The sequence below is a fragment of the Atractosteus spatula genome, chromosome 6 (assembly GCF_055471065.1).
Source record: "Atractosteus spatula isolate fAtrSpa1 chromosome 6, fAtrSpa1.hap1, whole genome shotgun sequence".
NCBI classification, from domain to species: domain Eukaryota; kingdom Metazoa; phylum Chordata; class Actinopteri; order Semionotiformes; family Lepisosteidae; genus Atractosteus; species Atractosteus spatula.
This window is the reverse complement of record NC_142711.1, coordinates 19796661-19815049: the sequence shown is the minus strand read 5'-3', so window position 1 is coordinate 19815049 and position 18389 is coordinate 19796661. Positions and strand designations below refer to the sequence as shown.

At 49.0% G+C, this 18389-nt stretch overlaps 1 protein-coding gene across 1 annotated transcript; it reads right to left on the bottom strand.

Annotated features, from left to right (window-relative positions):
- Positions 1-1143: 1143 nt before the first annotated feature.
- LOC148832626 (uncharacterized) lies at positions 1144-14704 on the bottom strand. Its single transcript, XM_088918265.1, has 5 exons — positions 14586-14704; positions 10797-10908; positions 6744-8506; positions 4632-4983; positions 1144-4379 (listed from the first exon to the last, which is right to left on the bottom strand). Exons 2-5 carry the CDS (start codon positions 10897-10899, stop codon positions 1144-1146), a joined length of 5454 nt encoding a protein of 1817 aa, XP_088774391.1. The 5' UTR covers positions 10900-10908; positions 14586-14704.
- Positions 14705-18389: the final 3685 nt, after the last annotated feature.

The following is an 18389-nucleotide window of genomic DNA, read 5'->3' as shown; positions in this document are numbered from 1 at the left end:
CCTCCTTCGGAACACAAGAGTTAGTGTATCCACACACCAATAACAACAGAGCTCCATGCAGACAAAAAGCTGCAGGAGGGGGCAGGGAGACTGAAAACACAAGCCAGAAGTGAGAGAGGGACGATATTGCTTGTTGATCTAGTTCACTTTGTATGGAAATCTCTAAACGCCCCATTAATGGGGGTTATGGGAAGGTTATCTTCAATTTAAGTTGATCACAAGCACTGGGATTCCTGAACAGGCTTCATGGGTGGGGGAGAAGCTGGAGCTGACAGAGGTATTTTCCACATGTCCAGGGCAGGCCTGTTACACTGGGCAAGAGAGAAATCCACTGCTACCCTGGCATGGCCCTCTGTTCCACTGAAGGATGTAATGGACATTCTAGGGCAAAAACCCACAAAGAGAAAATATGGCACAAGTGGCACTTACAGTACGTCCTACTGCTGCGTCTCCCAGTTCCAGCAGCAGTGTCCCAGTCAGGGAGAACTCTAGCATGCGGGAAGCTGAAAGTCGCGTCTCACAGTTCATGTCAAAAACGTCATGCAAGGGGCGTGAGTCTGACAGCCACGTTAGTTTATTCAGACTTGCCAAAGAGCACACTTTACAACATAAGGGCCTGTCCAAAACAGTAAATCCAACAGCTGGAGCTGAACGTCCTGGGAAAACTAAAGACGGACAAATGATTTTCTGGTTCTCTTGAGGATTTCCCTCTGCCACACAATTCTTTTCAAACACTAGAACCAAAAGGAACACAAGAACAGTGAAACATCACACCCTTCTTCACAGTGCTGGGAACAACCCCAGACTCTCGTACAAGACGCCAGATCTGTTCTCAGCGCTGATCTGGCTTTAAACAGGATGTCTCTGCAACAATTAACAAAATACGTAGGAACTCAATTTCTAGACTGCAAAATCAACAAATAGTAAGGTGTTATAATAAATTTGCCCACGATTCCTTGTTCTGCTGAAACTGTGCACACCTACAGAACTTGTTGGAAACATTACGTCCACTATAACGAGATTGAGTGTGCATGAACTAAGAGCACAACATAACATAACACAACACAAGAACACATGGCTAAAGCTCTCGGACAGTCACTCACCTGCCCAGGAACCTGGTAAAGGCAGGTTCTCCATCCCTCCCTACCCGACCACATCGATCTCCAGCTCCCTGTCTTCCTCTTCCTCCTCCTCCTCCTCCTCCGACTGGTCCCTGGATCCAAGGCCACAGTTCTGCCTCAGCACTGCCAGCAGGAAGTGACACGGCAGGGGGTCTGGGCTGGAGCACTCAAGGATCTCCACTTCCTCTTCTTCTTCTTCTTCGATGTCCAAGCTGCCAGTCGAGCCCTCAGTGGCCCGGAAGTCCTGAAGTGGGGCGGGAGCAGGGAGCCGTTCTGTTGGCCAAACCTGAAGGGTGCTCTTGGACAAACTCGGCCCGCTCTTCGCCTTCCGCGCAACCTCATGGCTCCCTTCTCTCTTCCTTCTCTCTGTCCTGATTCTGTCCTGCTTTGCTATTTCAGTCTGCCCTGCCTTGCTTTCTGTGTTGAGACCCATCCTTGTTGCTGTCTCCGTCTTCTCCTCATCGCTCTCTTCAAAATACTTCTCCTCTCCTCTCTCTCCCTCCTTTCCTGGCTGAATCAACCCTTGGGGATCCTGGCTGCCCTCTTCCCGACTCAGCCCTGCTCTGTGCATGACATCAAGAGAGGTATCAGACATCCCCCACCCTCTCCCGAACACTCCCGATTCTCCTGTGCTGTTTCCGCAGGTGGGATGTTTCCTCTGCATATCCTGAAGTCCAGGGTCACTTCCTCCAAAACTGCTAACCGATGAATCGCGCACCTCCTCACTCTTCTCCTTCTCTCTCTGTCCTTTGCCCCAGACACAGGCCCTCTCCTTGTTCAGCTCCGCCACCCCCTTCTTCCTCGCCCTCCTGTTAGCAATGCAGTGGAATTCCAGAGGTCCCCTGTTTTCCTGCACCCCATCCTCCGGGGCTAGCACCATGTGTTTGGAGTGCGCCCCGCTCCCCGTGTCTGCCACGGTCTCTATGGCCGTCACGGTGGAGTCATGATCTGCCCCACCTCCTTTCCGAACCTTGGGATCCAGAGGCGGCACAAGTCCCTCCCCACACACAACTGGAGACGCAGGGTTTTTCACACACACCCCCTTTCCCTGTGGGCTGCTGACACTGCTTCTCGAAAGCTGCAGATCAGCTTCCTGTCGTGTCTCCACCTTGTCTATTGCACTCAGAATGCTATTTCTGTCTTTAATTTGAGGCTCAACCTTTCTTCTCCTTCCTGCATGGCTCAGTGTTCTCTTCAAGATATAGGAATCTCGTGCATCCCGCCCTGTCCTCTTGGGACCACATCCCACACACAGTGCGGCCCTGCTATCCCATCTACTTTGAGGACCTGCCCCAGGACTGAACACTTGCCCAGACGTCCTCGTCATCAACTTCCTCGAGATGCCCTGTGCCCCACCCTTTTCTTCGCTTCTCTCCCTCCCTCGTGCTGACCGATCCATGGTCAGTGGGGAGCCTTCTACTGGTTCTCCACTACAAACCTTGCCATTCCTCACCTGGGAACCTGGTATTCCTTCTCTCCGAGCACTCTTTCTGTTCTCCATAGGCACTGGCTTTTGTACAGATACCCCCTCCAGCCCCTCCTGCTCCCTGGATGAAAGGTCCGGACAAGCATCAGCATTTAAGTGAGAATCTCTGGCCTTTTCTCCATCACCACTAGGCTCCGGGTTTGTTTCGGCCTGGGCCATGTCCTCCAGAGTCGTGGACATCTCTGGAGCATCCCGGCTGGGTCTGATCTTCCCAGTCTTCTTCACAGGTACTCCTCTCCTTCTCTTCATGGGCCTGCCTGGGTCCCGCGGTCTTCCTCCCATGCACCCCTTGACTCTCCTTTCCTCCTGCAGGCCATGGGTATTGACATCCTCTCTTGTGACTTTCCTTGCACCCCTGTTCTCTGATTTCAGGTCTGCCATGTACGTACCACCCTTCCTCGGTTGGCCTCTCCTCGTTCTCTCTAATTTTACCAGGGTCTGTGAAGGCTCCGTCTCTCTCTTTCGCTTCCTGTGGCACCTTCTCAACTTTTCCATTTCTTCCTGCCTCTGCTCTTCCAGCTCCCTGGACCTCTTCCTGGTTAGGATGAAGGAACGACTGGACGGCACATCCTGGACAGCTGTGTCTCTCTCCGACACTGGTCCCAGCTCCCCTCCAGAGCTGGTTTTCTGCTCTCCCTCCGGGCACTGCCTCTCAGAGGACACAGGGGCTGCCGCAGGAGGCTCAGGCACCATTCCCACTGGAGTGCCCTCCTCCGCCTCACAGCCGTGCCATTCTGAAGGTCCGCTGATGTCATCCTGGCCACTCTGCTCCAGCTCTCGAGGTTTGGGACTGGTACGAGTCTGCCCCGACACATCACAAAGCTCTGAGACTGAGAGGGATCTCTTGTGAGAAGATGACAATTCTGGACAATCCGTCTCCCGGAGGGGAGAAAGGAACTCTGGGAGTCGTAGTTCCATCCAAGGGGACAGGAGAGAAGAAGAGCGCTCTGGGGTTCTTAGATCTTGAGACACCATGGAAGGAGAAGGTGTGGGGAAAGCAGCAGAGGAGAATTCTGGGACACACTCTTCGCCCGCAGGAAGTGAACATCGGCATTCTGGGTGCTGCGGAATCTCAGAGTCAGCCCTGCCGGAGACTGAATCGGACAGAGACGTGTCGACAGAACTGCACGGGTCAGGCTTTTCTCTGGCATCTAAGGGGTAAGGCAGCAGCCCACTGCTGCCATGAACCCCGTCATCCACGTGGGCCCAATCTGCAGTAAATTCAAATGGAGACGAAAATGGGGTCTCCCTGTTTCTCACCGGCTCAGAGGATTTTTGCAAATCCGGGAGTGTCCTCTGTTCCCAGAGTCCATCTTCTCCGACTGCATTTTCCCTGCACAGCCCTGTCCCGTTCATCTGAGCGCGGTCCCCCGCAACACCATCCTGTGTCGGTGACCTCTGACCCTCCCTCCCAGCAGCCTCTCTCCTCCCTCCCTCTGTTCTAAACCACTCTCCATCCACACTCCCGACATCACCCAAACTCTCACGGCAATTCACTCTCTGGCCTGGGGGTGGCACTGCCTCTCCACCTCCCCAGCTCCCTGCCTCGGGGGAGGTCACAACACTTTGGAATGACAACAGGAAGTGACTGAGTATGTCCCGCAGTTTGGGAGGGGTCTCTCCCTGCCCAGTGCGAGCTGTGGTGTCCTCGGATGATCCAGGGAAGAGTGGTGCCCTAGCAGAAGCCGTTCCCTCTGAGGAATGGACGAGAACTCCGGGCTGTACTGTCCCTCCAGAACCGGTGTAAAGGGGCTCTGTGAGATGGGCCATGTCTAAGAAAGAGGAGACAGGGGACAGAGTCAAAGTGTGAGTGCAGGAAAAGGAGCAGGCTGTGTGAGGAGCAGTGCAGGAGTGCAGAAAACTCAGGGAGCTGCTGAAGTGGGAGTGGCTCTTTGAAACAACGCTATGGGTTCAATGTGCAGCGAGTGATTAACCTCAAGGTGGAAATCAGTACGTGAGTACACTGAGAGAATGAAAGACACTGAGAGAGAGGGGTTGATACAGTACAGACAGACGCCTCTCACCTATATCAGCTACCTGCACTGTCAGATCAGAAGACCCAAAACCAACGGCGGGATCCCCCTGCTGTCCCAGGTCACTGCCGTTGACCGGAGTAGCCTGGACAGCATCCCCCTTCCCATAATTCCCCAGCGCTGCCACGACAGGGCTGAGCGGCGGCTGCAGGAAGTTGATCTGCATCAGCACGTCCTCCAGCAGGCGATCCATCTGCTCATCGCCGTCTTCGGGGCGGGGGTTCGGGGCAGCCGCGGGCGCGGGGGTCTCCAGAGGGGCCGGGGCCAGGGCCAGAGGGGGAGGGGCGGAGAGGGGGTACTTCCTGGGCCGTCCCCGACCTTGCTTCAGCCCCGGCACGGCACTCTGGGAAGACACCAAACAGAAGCAAGCAGCTTTCAGCGACAGAAGCGTGGCGACACAGATCAGCACGGTCCACCCGCGGAGCCAAACAGATCCCCATGAAAATCAAGGAAACGGGGAGCCATCGGATGATCCTGCACGTGGGACACCGGTCCCTGGGAACAGTCAGCCGGAATTCTGTATCACAGCTCCGAACGGAGACGGATGTGTCAGAGAGCATTCTGAGTTCTGTGGGTGGACACATTTAGGTATAAATATCTTGTGAAAAAACAAAGTTATTCTTTTTAAATGGTAACGTATCAATTATCAGCAATGAATGATTGCAAAATAAAAATAAAAAGTGGATCAAAAGCACCACTTTGTCCTGAGCGCGGGTTCATAGAAGGGGTCGCCTTGGCAGAAATGACAAATATCCTTGTGTGCTGCTTTAAGGTTTTCGAGAACTCAAAACACTGTGCAAAACAGTAAAACAGAAGAGATAGTTCAATGACACCTATTATATGCTGTTCATTTCAGGCTATTCATTGGCTGTTTGGATAAAGAAGAGCCTCCTGTTGTTGGTTTTCAATCTGCTTCCCTATAGTTTCCACTTGTGTTGCCTGGTTTGTGTTCACAAGGGAATAATATCCATATGTATATATTAACCACAGAACTCAAAACGCCAGCTGGGTATGAACAGCACACAGGATGTTTGCTAGGGAAATGCAATATAGTGATAGCAGAGATTCTTATATATTTATATACCGTGTGCCTGTAGCTAGCAAGTTTACACACCCTTTGCAAAATAAATAACACATTTTATGACCTAACAGCCTGAAATCAAGGTAAGGAAATTAGAATCTATTTTACCTCTATATTCACACTGTAACACAACCTCCAGGCGAAAAACAAATGCTCTGAGGTTCTGAAAAGTAGTAACAAATGAAAGCCTAGAACAATGCATTGGATACAGTAAGGGTACACACCCCTTGGTAACAGCAATTATAAATGAGCTCGGGTGAAGCCAACAGCCTTCTAACTCACACAAGCTAATTGGTCTCCACCTGTGTTCAACTGCCAGAAGATTTCAGAATAAAATGGGTTGTTGCTTGAAATCTTGCGTAGCGTATCTCAAGGTAATGGAGCTCTCGAAAGACCTCCAGGATACGGCGCTGGAAAGGCACAGAGCAGGAAATGGATCTAAAAAGATTGCAAAGGTCTTAAACTTCCCTCAGTGCACGGTCAAGACCAAAATGAAGAGGTGGAAGGCGTCAGACATCGCCGAGACCATGCACAGATCAGAACTTCCCTCCAAACTGGACGGCCAAGCAAGAGAGGCTACCAAACGGCCAGGCAGCACCTGAGAAAGAGCTACAGGCTTTCGTGGCCGAGACTGGTCAGAGTGTGACTGTGACCGTAATATCCCAAGCAGTACACAGCATATTCCGCTGTATGGCAGAACGGCCAGAAGGCAGGCAATACAGAGCAAACAGCAACAGAGTGGTACTGCAAAAATGGGGAAAAATGTTTTGTGAATCTTTTTTTTTTTTGCCTGAATGTGTAAACCCATCACAGCACACCATCCAGAGAAGGCCATCCCTACTGTGGGGAATGGTAGTGGTAGCATCATGTGACTGGGATTTTTCCCACCGGCAGTAGCTGGGATACTTATTAGGACAGAAGGTCAAAAGAATGGCGCAAAGTACGCTATTGTCCACATAAACCACAGAACTCAAAATGCCTGGAACAGTCAGTACAGATATCATTAACAACGGGTTGCTTACCTGACTGGCAACCACACAGCGGCTTGCTGGCTGGGTTTGTGCCTGTGTCCTGTCCCTGAGTCTGATGCTCTTCCTCTGACCTCGCCCTCTGGCTGCGGACTCCTTAAGGATCACCCACCCCGAGGCCAGCTTCTTCAATCTGATCTTGGTGCAGGTCTTGTGGACAGCAGCCCTGGGGACTCTGGAGCTCGCACCACTACCCCTCACCCCTCCACTCCTCGCCATCCCTCTTCCTCTTTCTGTATGCCACACCGGCGTCCGCACCCTCCTTCCCACCTCGTCTACATCGGGGCGCTCGCCATCTCCTCCTGCACCTTTCCTCCTGCCTTTTGTTCCTTTTCTCAGCTTGCCTGGACTCCTGCCCTGGTTCCCTGTCCCCATCTCTCTACAGCGTGGCCTCCCTCTCCGTCTCCTTCCCATGTTCGTCTCCGCGAATCCAGGGACGGCGTCCTCTATCCTCGCGGCTCTCCCGTCCCTCCTCCTGATCTCTCCTCCTTCACTGGTGGCAGCAGTGGGATTGCCCTGCCACCTGACCGGCCAGTCTGCAAAGTCTGGGCAGAGACTCCGAGATCCTGCGGTCCCCGGGTCTTCTCCTCTCCCTCCTCTCCTCTCTCTTCTGCTCAGCCCTTTGCCGTGGCAATCCGGCGGTCTCATCCCCACCTCCCAGCCAGACCCCGTGTCCAAGTCGTGGACAGGGTCCCCATGGGGGCCAGCGAACGGGTGGGCAGGGGCCGGGAGGAGATACAAACACGACACCTGCCCTGTCTCCGCGGGTGGGGGAGCATGCTGCCATCCCCCTTCCAAATTGCGCCCTGCCCACAACAGAGTGGGAGCAGGAGGAGGGGGGTAATTTTCATTATTCAGGGGTAAAACGGAGACAGGAAAGGGGAGACACAGGGCTTGCGCAGCGGATGACACAACTACAGAGGCGCTGGCGCCCGTAAGCCGGGCAAAGGGATATATAGTCGTAGCAGGAGTGGGGGCAGGAACAGCGCAGACAGGATGACCAGGAGCACCAGGGCCTGGGAGACCGTCAGCACTCTCCAAGATGGCCTCTACAGTGGGCGTGTCTGACATGCTGTGGGACGTCCTAGGGGGACCCTGGGGAGCTTGCTCTCCCTGGGCTGTGTCCCCTGTTTTGCGTGCAGCTACCACAGGCTGATGACCCTGCTGTGACCTCTCATGTGTGTCCAGTGTCTGCACTAGGACAGGAGCAGCAGAAGGGAGAGAAGACAGACAGCTGGCACTCAGGTGTCCGGGGCTGGAAATCTGGAATTCTGCTGGAGTCCCGCTCCCTCCTGGTCCCGGCAGCCCGTGGCTATCCTGGGAAGCAGTGACGTCAGTCACAGCAGCTGGGGGGCGAGCCGGCACGGGCGAATCCGAGGGACCTGAGGAGCTCTCTCTCTCGGCCTCAGACTGAGTGGCCATCCTGCCCCCTACCTCCTCTGCACTGGGAGTGCGTTCCCAGCTCTCCGTCATCCCTCCCGGCGTGACTCCTCCTCCGGCCACGATCTCCTCCAGCGCCTGGATGCCCAGCGCCCGTGCCGTGCTCAGGACCTCGCGCAGGTCACTCTCACCCTCGCACCGCACCTCCCCCGAGTACAGGAAGCTGACCACGGTCTGCAGCCCCTGGGGGGTGACCCCCTCCAGGTCGATCCTCCACTGCCTTCGGGGGGACGGGGCGCCGGGGGCCGCGCCGAGGTGCTGGAGCAACACGGGGCTGTGTGCCGAGAGCAGGCAGCTGTGGACCATCACCAACATGTCTGCACAGGGAGAAACGGGGCAGAGGAGAGAGCCACGCTCAGAACTGCCATTTCAACCTCCCTGAAAACCCACTCAGAAATATCTGGTCTTCATTAATTTACAGTGATTGTAACCAAAGAGACTTACATGTGCGCCCATTTACACGGCTGGGAATGGCAATCTGAGTGAAGTGCCTTGCTCAGGGGTACAACAGCTGTGACCCACCTTGGATTCGAACCTGCAACCTTCCAGTTGTGAGTCCAGGGCTCTGACCAATCTTTTTACATCAGTAAAACTCCTTGATGGCTGATGGTATATTTCAAATAAAAGCGATAATGCAGAGGTATGGAGGGCAAACAGGATCGTGTTGCAAAAGATGCTTGCAATTATGAGTCATTTTACCTGGAGAACCCGTCTTCTCCTACAGCATGTATAAGGTGATTCATTTTAATATTATGTACAAATTCATATCAAATGTTGTGCTAAGGCATTCAACATTACTTTCTGGATTGTTAATTTTAGTTGAAAGTTACTACAGAATAATAAAGTTAATTAACTTTTCCCTTAGATGTACTGTATATACACCCGTGATGACACAGGAACATTAAAAACAATTCTAAAAATGTTACACTATTATTGTAACAGCATTGCACAGAATCAGTCATATTTGTCAGAAGTAATTCAATTTCAGAATATATGAAGGATGCACTTATTCACACCTCTAAGTATTAACCCCTCTCTCTCAGTGCAGTGTTAATGTCCTGTAGTGTCCAGTCAGTGTGTCTGGACTGTATTAACCCCTCTCTCTCAGTGCAGTGTTAATGTCCTGTAGTGTCCAGTCAGTGTGTCTGGACTGTATTAACCCCTCTCTCTCAGTGCAGTGTTAATGTCCTGTAGTGTCCAGTTAGTGTGTCTGGACTGTATTAACCCCTCTCTCTCAGTGCAGTGTTAATGTCCTGGAGTGTCCAGTCAGTGTGTCTGTACTGTATTAACCCCTCTCTCTCAGTGCAGTGTTAATGTCCTGTAGTGTCCAGTCAGTGTGTCTGTACTGTATTAACCCCTCTCTCTCAGTGCAGTGTTAATGTACTGTAGTGTCCAGTCAGTGTGTCTGTACTGTATTAACCCCTCTCTCAGTGCAGTGTTAATGTCCTGTAGTGTCCAGTCAGTGTGTCTGGACTGTATTAACCCCTCTCTCTCAGTGCAGTGTTAATGTACTGGAGTGTCCAGTCAGTGTGTCTGGACTGTATTAACCCCTCTCTCTCAGTGCAGCGTTAATGTCCTGTAGTGTCCAGTCAGTGTGTCTGGACTGTATTAACCCCTCTCTCTCAGTGCAGTGTTAATGTACTGTAGTGTCCAGTCAGTGTGTCTGTACTGTATTAACCCCTCTCTCTCAGTGCAGTGTTAATGTCCTGTAGTGTCCAGTCAGTGTGTCTGGACTGTATTAACCCCTCTCTCTCAGTGCAGTGTTAATGTACTGGAGTGTCCAGTCAGTGTGTCTGGACTGTATTAACCCCTCTCTCTCAGTGCAGTGTTAATGTCTTGTAGTGTCCAGTCAGTGTGTCTGGACTGTATTAACCCCTCTCTCTCAGTGCAGTGTTAATGTCCTGTAGTGTCCAGTCAGTGTGTCTGGACTGTATTAACTCCTCTCTCTCAGTGCAGTGTTAATGTCCTGTAGTGTCCAGTCAGTGTGTCTGGACTGTATTAACTCCTCTCTCTCAGTGCAGTGTTAATGTCCTGTAGTGTCCAGTCAGTGTGTCTGGACTGTATTAACCCCTCTCTCTCAGTGCAGTGTTAATGTCCTGTAGTGTCCAGTCAGTGTGTCTGGACTGTATTAACCCCTCTCTCTCAGTGCAGTGTTAATGTAGTGTAGTGTCCAGTCAGTGTGTCTGGACTGTATTAACCCCTCTCTCTCAGTGCAGTGTTAATGTACTGTAGTGTCCAGTCAGTGTGTCTGGACTGTATTAACCCCTCTCTCTCTCAGTGCAGTGTTAATGTACTGGAGTGTCCAGTCAGTGTGTCTGGACTGTATTAACCCCTCTCTCTCAGTGCAGTGTTAATGTCCTGTAGTGTCCAGTCAGTGTGTCTGGACTGTATTAACCCCTCTCTCTCAGTGCAGTGTTAATGTCCTGTAGTGTCCAGTCAGTGTGTCTGGACTGTATTAACCCCTCTCTCTCAGTGCAGTGTTAATGTACTGGAGTGTCCAGTCAGTGTGTCTGTACTGTATTAACCCCTCTCTCTCAGTGCAGTGTTAATGTACTGTAGTGTCCAGTCAGTGTGTCTGGACTGTATTAATTGCATCCTGTATCTCACCCTCAATTTGCAGGACGACATCACAGAACAGGCTGAGGTGTTGCTGTCGTTGCAACTCAGCCAGGAGCTTCTTCTCAAAGTCAGGATCACAAAGGGTCAACATGGCCCTGCTCTGAGAGAGGCAGAGAGGAGTTCAGAAGGAACGGCACAGCATGAACACTCATGTCCATGTGTCAAAGGCAACTTTACACCTGATACCGAATTTACTTCACGTCAATATCACACTTCTGCATTACATAAAATAAACTATAACCAGCTACTACACATAACCTTTATTCCAGGACCCCATTTAACCACAGCATGTTTAAATAATTTAAGGTCACTTGAGGCATATAAACATTCATGTAGCTGGGAAGCTTGTTCAACACTCCTACAACTCTGTATGTAAGGAAGTGTCTCCTGTCCTGACTGGAGCATCTTATCCACCTGTCTTGAGGGAATTTAGGGTTCAAGAGCATGGCTGGTTATCTTCTTCCACACTCCCACAACGTTTGTGTAAGGATGTGCCTCCTAAATGCAATGATTCTATCATACACATCAGGAACACTGATCTTTTTTCTTGGTCTGATCAGTGTGTTATACCACTATCCAACAAGGAATCGTGACCTTTCCCATCAGTAGATTTGGGAACAGGCGTGGACAGTGTCCTCTGTCTCTCGTCCTTGCTCTTGATGTCTCCTCCTTCTGTGTGGCAGCTGTGTGATTGGCGAGCCACCCGTCTGGCGAATCTTCTGGTCTTCTCCTCTAACAAATCACAAACCTTTCCGACAGTGGATGTGGAAAGAGGCACAGTGCTCCATATCCAACAAGGATTCATGACTGCTTCCAACAATGAATGTGGAAATATGCATGGTATTCCTGCAAAGAAACAGGACATCTTCCAGCAGTATAGTTGCAAAGAGGCCTAGTGTCCCATTTCTAGTAAGGAAACCTGCCCTTGACAAGACAGAGGTATCCTTGTATTGAAATCAGGCACCTGTTTAGAGAACGCAATGCTTCTGTTTTCACAGCATGTATTACATTCTGTAGCAAGATGGCTGCTTCTTTCCTTGGTACACCGGGCGGCACTGAACAAAACCGAGGTCCACTCGCAGATAGCGAGACGGCTGCCCCTTTCCTCTGCACAAAAATGTGGTGCAGAACAAGATCAAGGACCACATAGTTTGACAAGTCGGATTTTAGCAAGTTGGGGGAGTATCTGTACCAGCAGTGTGCGGTACTGGACTGATTCCATGGGATACAAGAGGTCCTGTGGAATATCCCATTCATTGTGAAACTGTGGAGTTCCCACTGGAAATGACTTGGCAAGAGGCAACGTGCACTGTGCAAATGCACACCATGCCGTTAACACAAGTGGCCCAATTCACCTCCATGCCCATTAAAAGTACAATTAATATCACGCACCAGTGCAGCATAAATCCCCAACCTGCAGCAACTGCAGCCCTTTCCTTTTCATGAACACCTACTGGACTGATGGACGGTCCCACACAGCTGAAGGACCTGAATCTCCTCAGTCTTGAACAGAGAGGAGTAAGTGGGTACCGGATGCAAGTATTCAAATTTCTCAAGGGTACCATCACAGTCAACCTAGTGAACTGCTTCAGAACAAGCAGTGGAATGCAAACCATACAGTACAAGCGCATTGAGAACTGAGGGTTTTTCCCAACTGAAACAAAGGGTGGTAGGGGTGTGGAACTAGAGAGCAGAGGGGAGGTGTATGTGGAGGTGTATTTACAAATGAGAAAAGGAGGCACTTCTGTGCACAGAGGGTGGTGGGAGTGTGGAACAAACAGCTCAGCCACGTTGATGAAGCCAATACCCTGGCTTCTTTCAAGACACAGCTGGATGGGACCCTCCAGTCAGGACAGGAGGCACTTCTGTGCACAGAGAGTGGTGGGAGTGTGGAACAAACAGCTCAGCCATGTTGTGAAAGCCGATACCCTGGCTTCCTTCAAGACACAGCTGGATGAGATCCTCCAGTCAGGACAGGAGGCACTTCTGTGCACCGAGAGTGGTGGGAGTCTGGAGCAAGCTGCCCAGCCATGTTGTGAAAGCCGATACCCTGGCTTCCTTCAAGACACGGCTGGATGAGATCCTGGGATCATCAATCAACCTTCACCTACCAAATGGGTCAGTAGAGCCTAGTGGACTAGTGATGAACCTACAAATGTACAAGTTCACTTCCTTCTTTTTAAAAGGACAATCATGTGCCTGTGAACAGACCACTCAGTTACAGATTATCTGCATTCTGTGAACTGCTCTCGGTGGCACAGGGCATTGCAAAACATTTAAACAAATTCGAAGCAGATTTTAAAATCGCGAATGCCTGTGTTTTTGGTAATGCGAGTTACATGATCAAGGCATACAATGACATATTTTCAGGACTGTTGTCAGATTAATTACATTTGACATGTCCCTTCCAAAAAGAGACTAACCTGTTGCAAAGGTGAAAAAAAAATGCAAACACTGTCGAAGGTGAAAATACTTTTTAAAGCACATTTTAGAAACATAAGCAAATAAGAAGACTGTTATTTCGCAGATAAAACACAAAGGTGGTGGGAGTGTGGAACAGGCTGCCCAGTCACGTGGTTGAATTCAATTCAATTTTTCAATTCAAAATACTTTATTCATCCCGGGGGGGGGGCAATTTAAGCAGCAAGCGATGCAACATACAACAGAAGACAAAAACTGAGACATAAAAAAAACACATTGCCAAGAAAAAGTTATACAGTACATAGGTATAACAGCACACAGACCATAGAAGCAATTGAAAGTAACAGTGTGTAGTATTAGGACGTTATTAGTACATGCACATATGTGTCTGGGTGGGGGTGGTGGGCTCTGGTTTCTTTCAAGAAACAGCTGGATGAAGCCCTCCAGCCAGGACAGGAGGCAATTCTTTACACAAAGGGTTGTGGGAGTGTGGAACAAACTGTCCAGTCATGTTTTTAAAGCTGATACCCTGGCTTCTTTCAACAAACAGTTGGGTGAGATCCTGGGATCAGTGAGCGACTAACTACCAAGTGGCCTAAATTGGCTGAATGCCCTTGTGTCTTATTTGTTTTTATCAAACGTCATGGTGTTAAAGGAGTGGAAGGATATACAGTACACCCTCAGAGTAAACACACACTGTACACACACACACACTACGCGGTCACAGTATACACACACAGTACACCAACACGGTAAACACACATTATACAGACATAAACACACACTGTACACACACACTGTGCATGTACACAGTAAACACATGCAGTGTGCACACACATTATACATGCATACAGTAAACACACTGTACACACACATTATACACACATAAACACACACTGTACACGCACATGGTAAACACACTGTACACACACACTGTACACAAATGCACTGTATACTACATGCGCACTGTAAATACTGTACACTGCACATGCACACACCGCATACACAGTACGCACTCACTGTAGACACTACTGTACACAGACGCACATTGTACATGCACACTGTACACACGTCAACTGCAGACGCACACAGCACACAATGTACACAAAAACACGCTGTACAAACATACCGTACACACACTTTGTAGACACACTGTACACACGGCCATGCCTTGACCACGCACGCATGGAAATCAACCAGCGAGTAACAGTGATCGTCACCGTTATCACCTGCCAGCCGGAGTGATAATCCTTGACTCTAACTATCCCGTTAACTAACACCAATTAGCACCGACGCCCGAGTGTCCATGTAAACAAACATTTAGCACACTGCTCACCGCACGGCAATACCGCTCACCTCGACGTTTTTTCCAAAACCACGTTGTAAAAATCGTCAAATTCGCACTTTTACACCGGTCGAACTTGCGTTGGAAGGAAAATAATGTAAATATGATTGTACGTGAAATTATAGGGGAACTTTCTGCGTAATTACTTATTTGGTCCGCTCTTCTTTCCGTCTCTCGCGGTTCGACCGTCAGCCGAGTTCGGTGCGGAAGTTTCCGACGCCCGGAGCGTGCTCGAGCTCGGGACGGTATCGATCTCTCGTTAGAGCGTGCTACTGAAACACGCATGGTGGCCATTTTGGATCTGTTCCCAATGCAATGTCTATACGCGTTATCGCATGTAACGGAGCCAAAATGGCGTCAGCTGCACTCATCCGTTGCACTCGATGCGGGTATTATCCCTGGAGACTTAAGGTGTTAACAGCAAATCTCGCATTCCTAATCAGCAAACACATTTAGTCAAAAATGCAAAGCTAGAAAACAACATCCCAAATGGTTTAACAAACCAAACTGGAAAAAATTCAGGGAAATAAAGAAAAGGAGTACAATGGACTCCAAATATAGGTAAAAATGAGAGGCTGAGAGAGAGCAGTATTGAAATGGAGCCTCTTTTAGCTTAGTTTTTCACTCATTGTACTCATAGTAATTTAGATTTTTTGCTAACTGTGTGCAACGCCTTGTACGTTTCTGCATTATTCATCATCTCCCATGTGTTTGCCCCCATAGTGAATTTATTTTTTAATTTAATTTGCTGCATTTACAGTTTTTGCTAGTTTTCCCAATTTGTTATCATGTAGAAAATTGATTAGTTTACTAAGTATTTCAGCATCTAGGTTAATGGTTTAAATTAAGAAGACCACTGGTCCGGTACAGACCCCTGTGGTACTCCACTAATTACTGTACATCATTGATATAATTAAGAAGACCACTGGTCCGGTACAGACCCCTGTGGTACTCCACTAATTACATCATTGATATAATTAAGAAGACCAGTGGTCCCAGTACAGACCCCTGTGGTACTCCACTAACTACATCATTGATATAATTAAGAAGACCAGTGGTCCCAGTACAGACCCCTGTGGTACTCCACTAATTACATCATTGATATAATTAAGAAGACCTGTGGTCCCAGTACAGACCCCTGTGGTTCTCCACTAATTACATCATTGATATAATTAAGAAGACCAGTGGTCCCAGTACAGACCACTGTGGTACTCCACTAATTACATCATTGATATAATTAAGAAGACCAGTAGTCCCAGTACAGACCCCTGTGCTACTCCACTAATTACATCATTGATATAATTAAGAAGACCAGTGGTCCCAGTACAGACCCCTTTGGTACTCCACTAATTACATCATTGATATAATTAAGAAGACCAGTAGTCCCAGTACAGACCCCTGTGGTACTCCACTAATTACATCATTGATATAATTAAGAAGACCAGTGGTCCCAGTACAGACCCCTGTGGTTCTCCACTAATTACATCATTGATATAATTAAGAAGACCAGTGGTCCCAGTACAGACCCCTGTGGTACTCCACTAATTACATCATTGATATAATTAAGAAGACCAGTGGTCCCAGTACAGACCCCTGTGGTACTCCACTAATTACATAATTGATATAATTAAGAAGACCAGTGGTCCCAGTACAGACCCCATTGGTTCTCCACTAATTACATTCTTTCAGCCCTTATTAGTATGTTTTTGTCTTTGTAATATCTAATCCGCAGTCTAAAGACTTGAGGTTTCCCTAATGCCTGCCACCTGTAATTGAGGATTATTTTATCGGGAATTTTATCAGAAGCTTTATGAAAATCTAAACACACTGTATAATTTGTCCATTACTGTTGTTGTTTGTTTGAAGAACACTACAAAAATTGGTGAGACAACTTTTTGCTTCAAAATGTCTTTCCTAAAAACTGCCTTTTAGTCAACTTGTTTTCTTCTGTCTTTTCTAAAAACGTTGACTATTTAATGTAGGCAATCCTCTAGTTCATTTCTAATAATTGTCTCCATTACCTTACATCTAAAAGAAATCAGCTTTGCTGGGCTTTAATTGGGCTGCACAGAGGCGCAGTGGTGAGCATTCCTGCCTCGTAGAGCTGGGGCCCTGGGTTCAGTTCTGGACCTGGGCTGCTGTCTGTGTGGAGTTTGTATGTTGTGCCTGTGTTTGTGTGGGTTTCCACTGGGTGCTCCAGCTTCCTCCCTCAGTCCAAAGACACACTGGTAGGTTACTCAGCTTCTAGGAAAACTGGCCCTGGTGTGAGAGTGTGTGTGTGTGTGTGTGTGCACTTGCAGGTCCCATCCAGGGTGTATCCTGCTTTGTGCCTGTTGCCTGCTGGGATGGGCTCCAGTTCCCTATTGACCCTGAATCCTTTCTTACGCTGATACGTCCTTATTTCCCGAAGTCCGCCTCTGTGTCTGCCGCAGAGGGCTTGAACATCAGGAAATGACTTGTCACGTGGAGCAGGGTAGTAGCTGTACTTTTAAAGGGCAAAAATAAATCTCCTACTGCTACTACAGCTGCTACTGCTACCCTACTGCTGTTACAACTATAGCTACTGCTACTCCTACTGCTGCTACTGCTGCTGCTACTGCTGCTGTTACTACAGCTACTCCTACTGCTACTAGTCCTACAGCTACTCCTACTGCTGCTACTGCTGCTGCTACTGCTGCTGCTACTGTTACTACTGCTACTCCTACAGCTACTCCTACTGCTGCTACTGCTACTACCTCTGCTACTCCTACTCTTCCCAGTTGCTGGTGCTTTAAAGAGACCTAGAAAACCTGCAGACACACCGGATCTCCTCCAGGAGCAGGACTGGACGCGCCTGTTCCAGCTCAGGGGTATTGACTCCTGGTCCCGAACAGCTGACATTCGCCAGGTTTTACGTGCAGCTAAGACTCCTTCCTGAACAATGACCCAGAAACCGCGGTGACTGGAACGAGTGCTCCTGAGAAGACTGCAGTAACCACAGCTGCCACTAGAGGTCACCCTGCAGACAGCCTTGAGGACTAACCTGGTGTATGCAGCGCACCCGTGGACCTCTGCGAGCTCAGTGAAGTTGCCCCCACCTACAGACAGCACAAACGATTAAACCCACCTCTTTTTGGGAAGGCCCGGACTGGTCTCAATCGTTAGTGCTGCGTTTGTGCCGGTTTGTGTCGCTGTAAGTAGCGTTTGTGTTGCTTTCGGTTCCGAGATACTGTATAGCGCCTTGGTTTTTCGGGTAATCACGTGACTATCTAAAAGGATGTTTACAGGTACCAACAAACTCGGTACTTGAACTCCTGATTGTGATGAAAACAAAGGGGGCAATTTGTTTTCCGAGTCTGTCTGGTCGGGTGGGGTGGATGTTTCAATATATTTCAATATAGCGCATTCTTTTCCTGGCTCTGACGTCACTCTGTGACGTACAAAACAGGAAAGTCACGACCACCAGATCTTTCAGTTGTGATCTTTTGATCAGTTGACCTCAGACTTTGGAGCCTTTACATGCATAAGCAGTCTTGCATTTAGGAAGGAGTTACTATGTTAGTTTATTGGGTTAGGTGTTTTCTTTTAATATTTAACCATGTTCTCGAAAATGTATGGCTTGTGTACTCCTTTCATTGGTGAAGAGACACCAGTTTCCAAATTACCGCTGGTACAACACGAGAGCCCATATTCACATTTTTAGGTATTAGTTTCTAGATCGATATAATTTAACAATAAAAAACAAAATTCAAAAAGCACGATTATAATGATAATACACTTTACATTTCTATTCATTTTTGAAGTACAAAGCAGAAGGTGTTTCCCCTACCTCAAAT

Excerpts from the sequence above, each read along its gene's own strand:
- LOC148832626 (XM_088918265.1), bottom strand. The coding sequence starts at position 10,899 with ATGTTGACCCTTTGTGATCCTGACTTTGAGAAGAAGCTCCTGGCTGAG. Across the intron at positions 8,507-10,796 it reads TGTCGTCCTGCAAATTGAGG|ACATGTTGGTGATGGTCCAC; the intron begins GTGAGATACAGG and ends CTCCCTGTGCAG. Across the intron at positions 4,380-4,631 it reads AGTGCAGGTAGCTGATATAG|ACATGGCCCATCTCACAGAG; the intron begins GTGAGAGGCGTC and ends CCTCTTTCTTAG.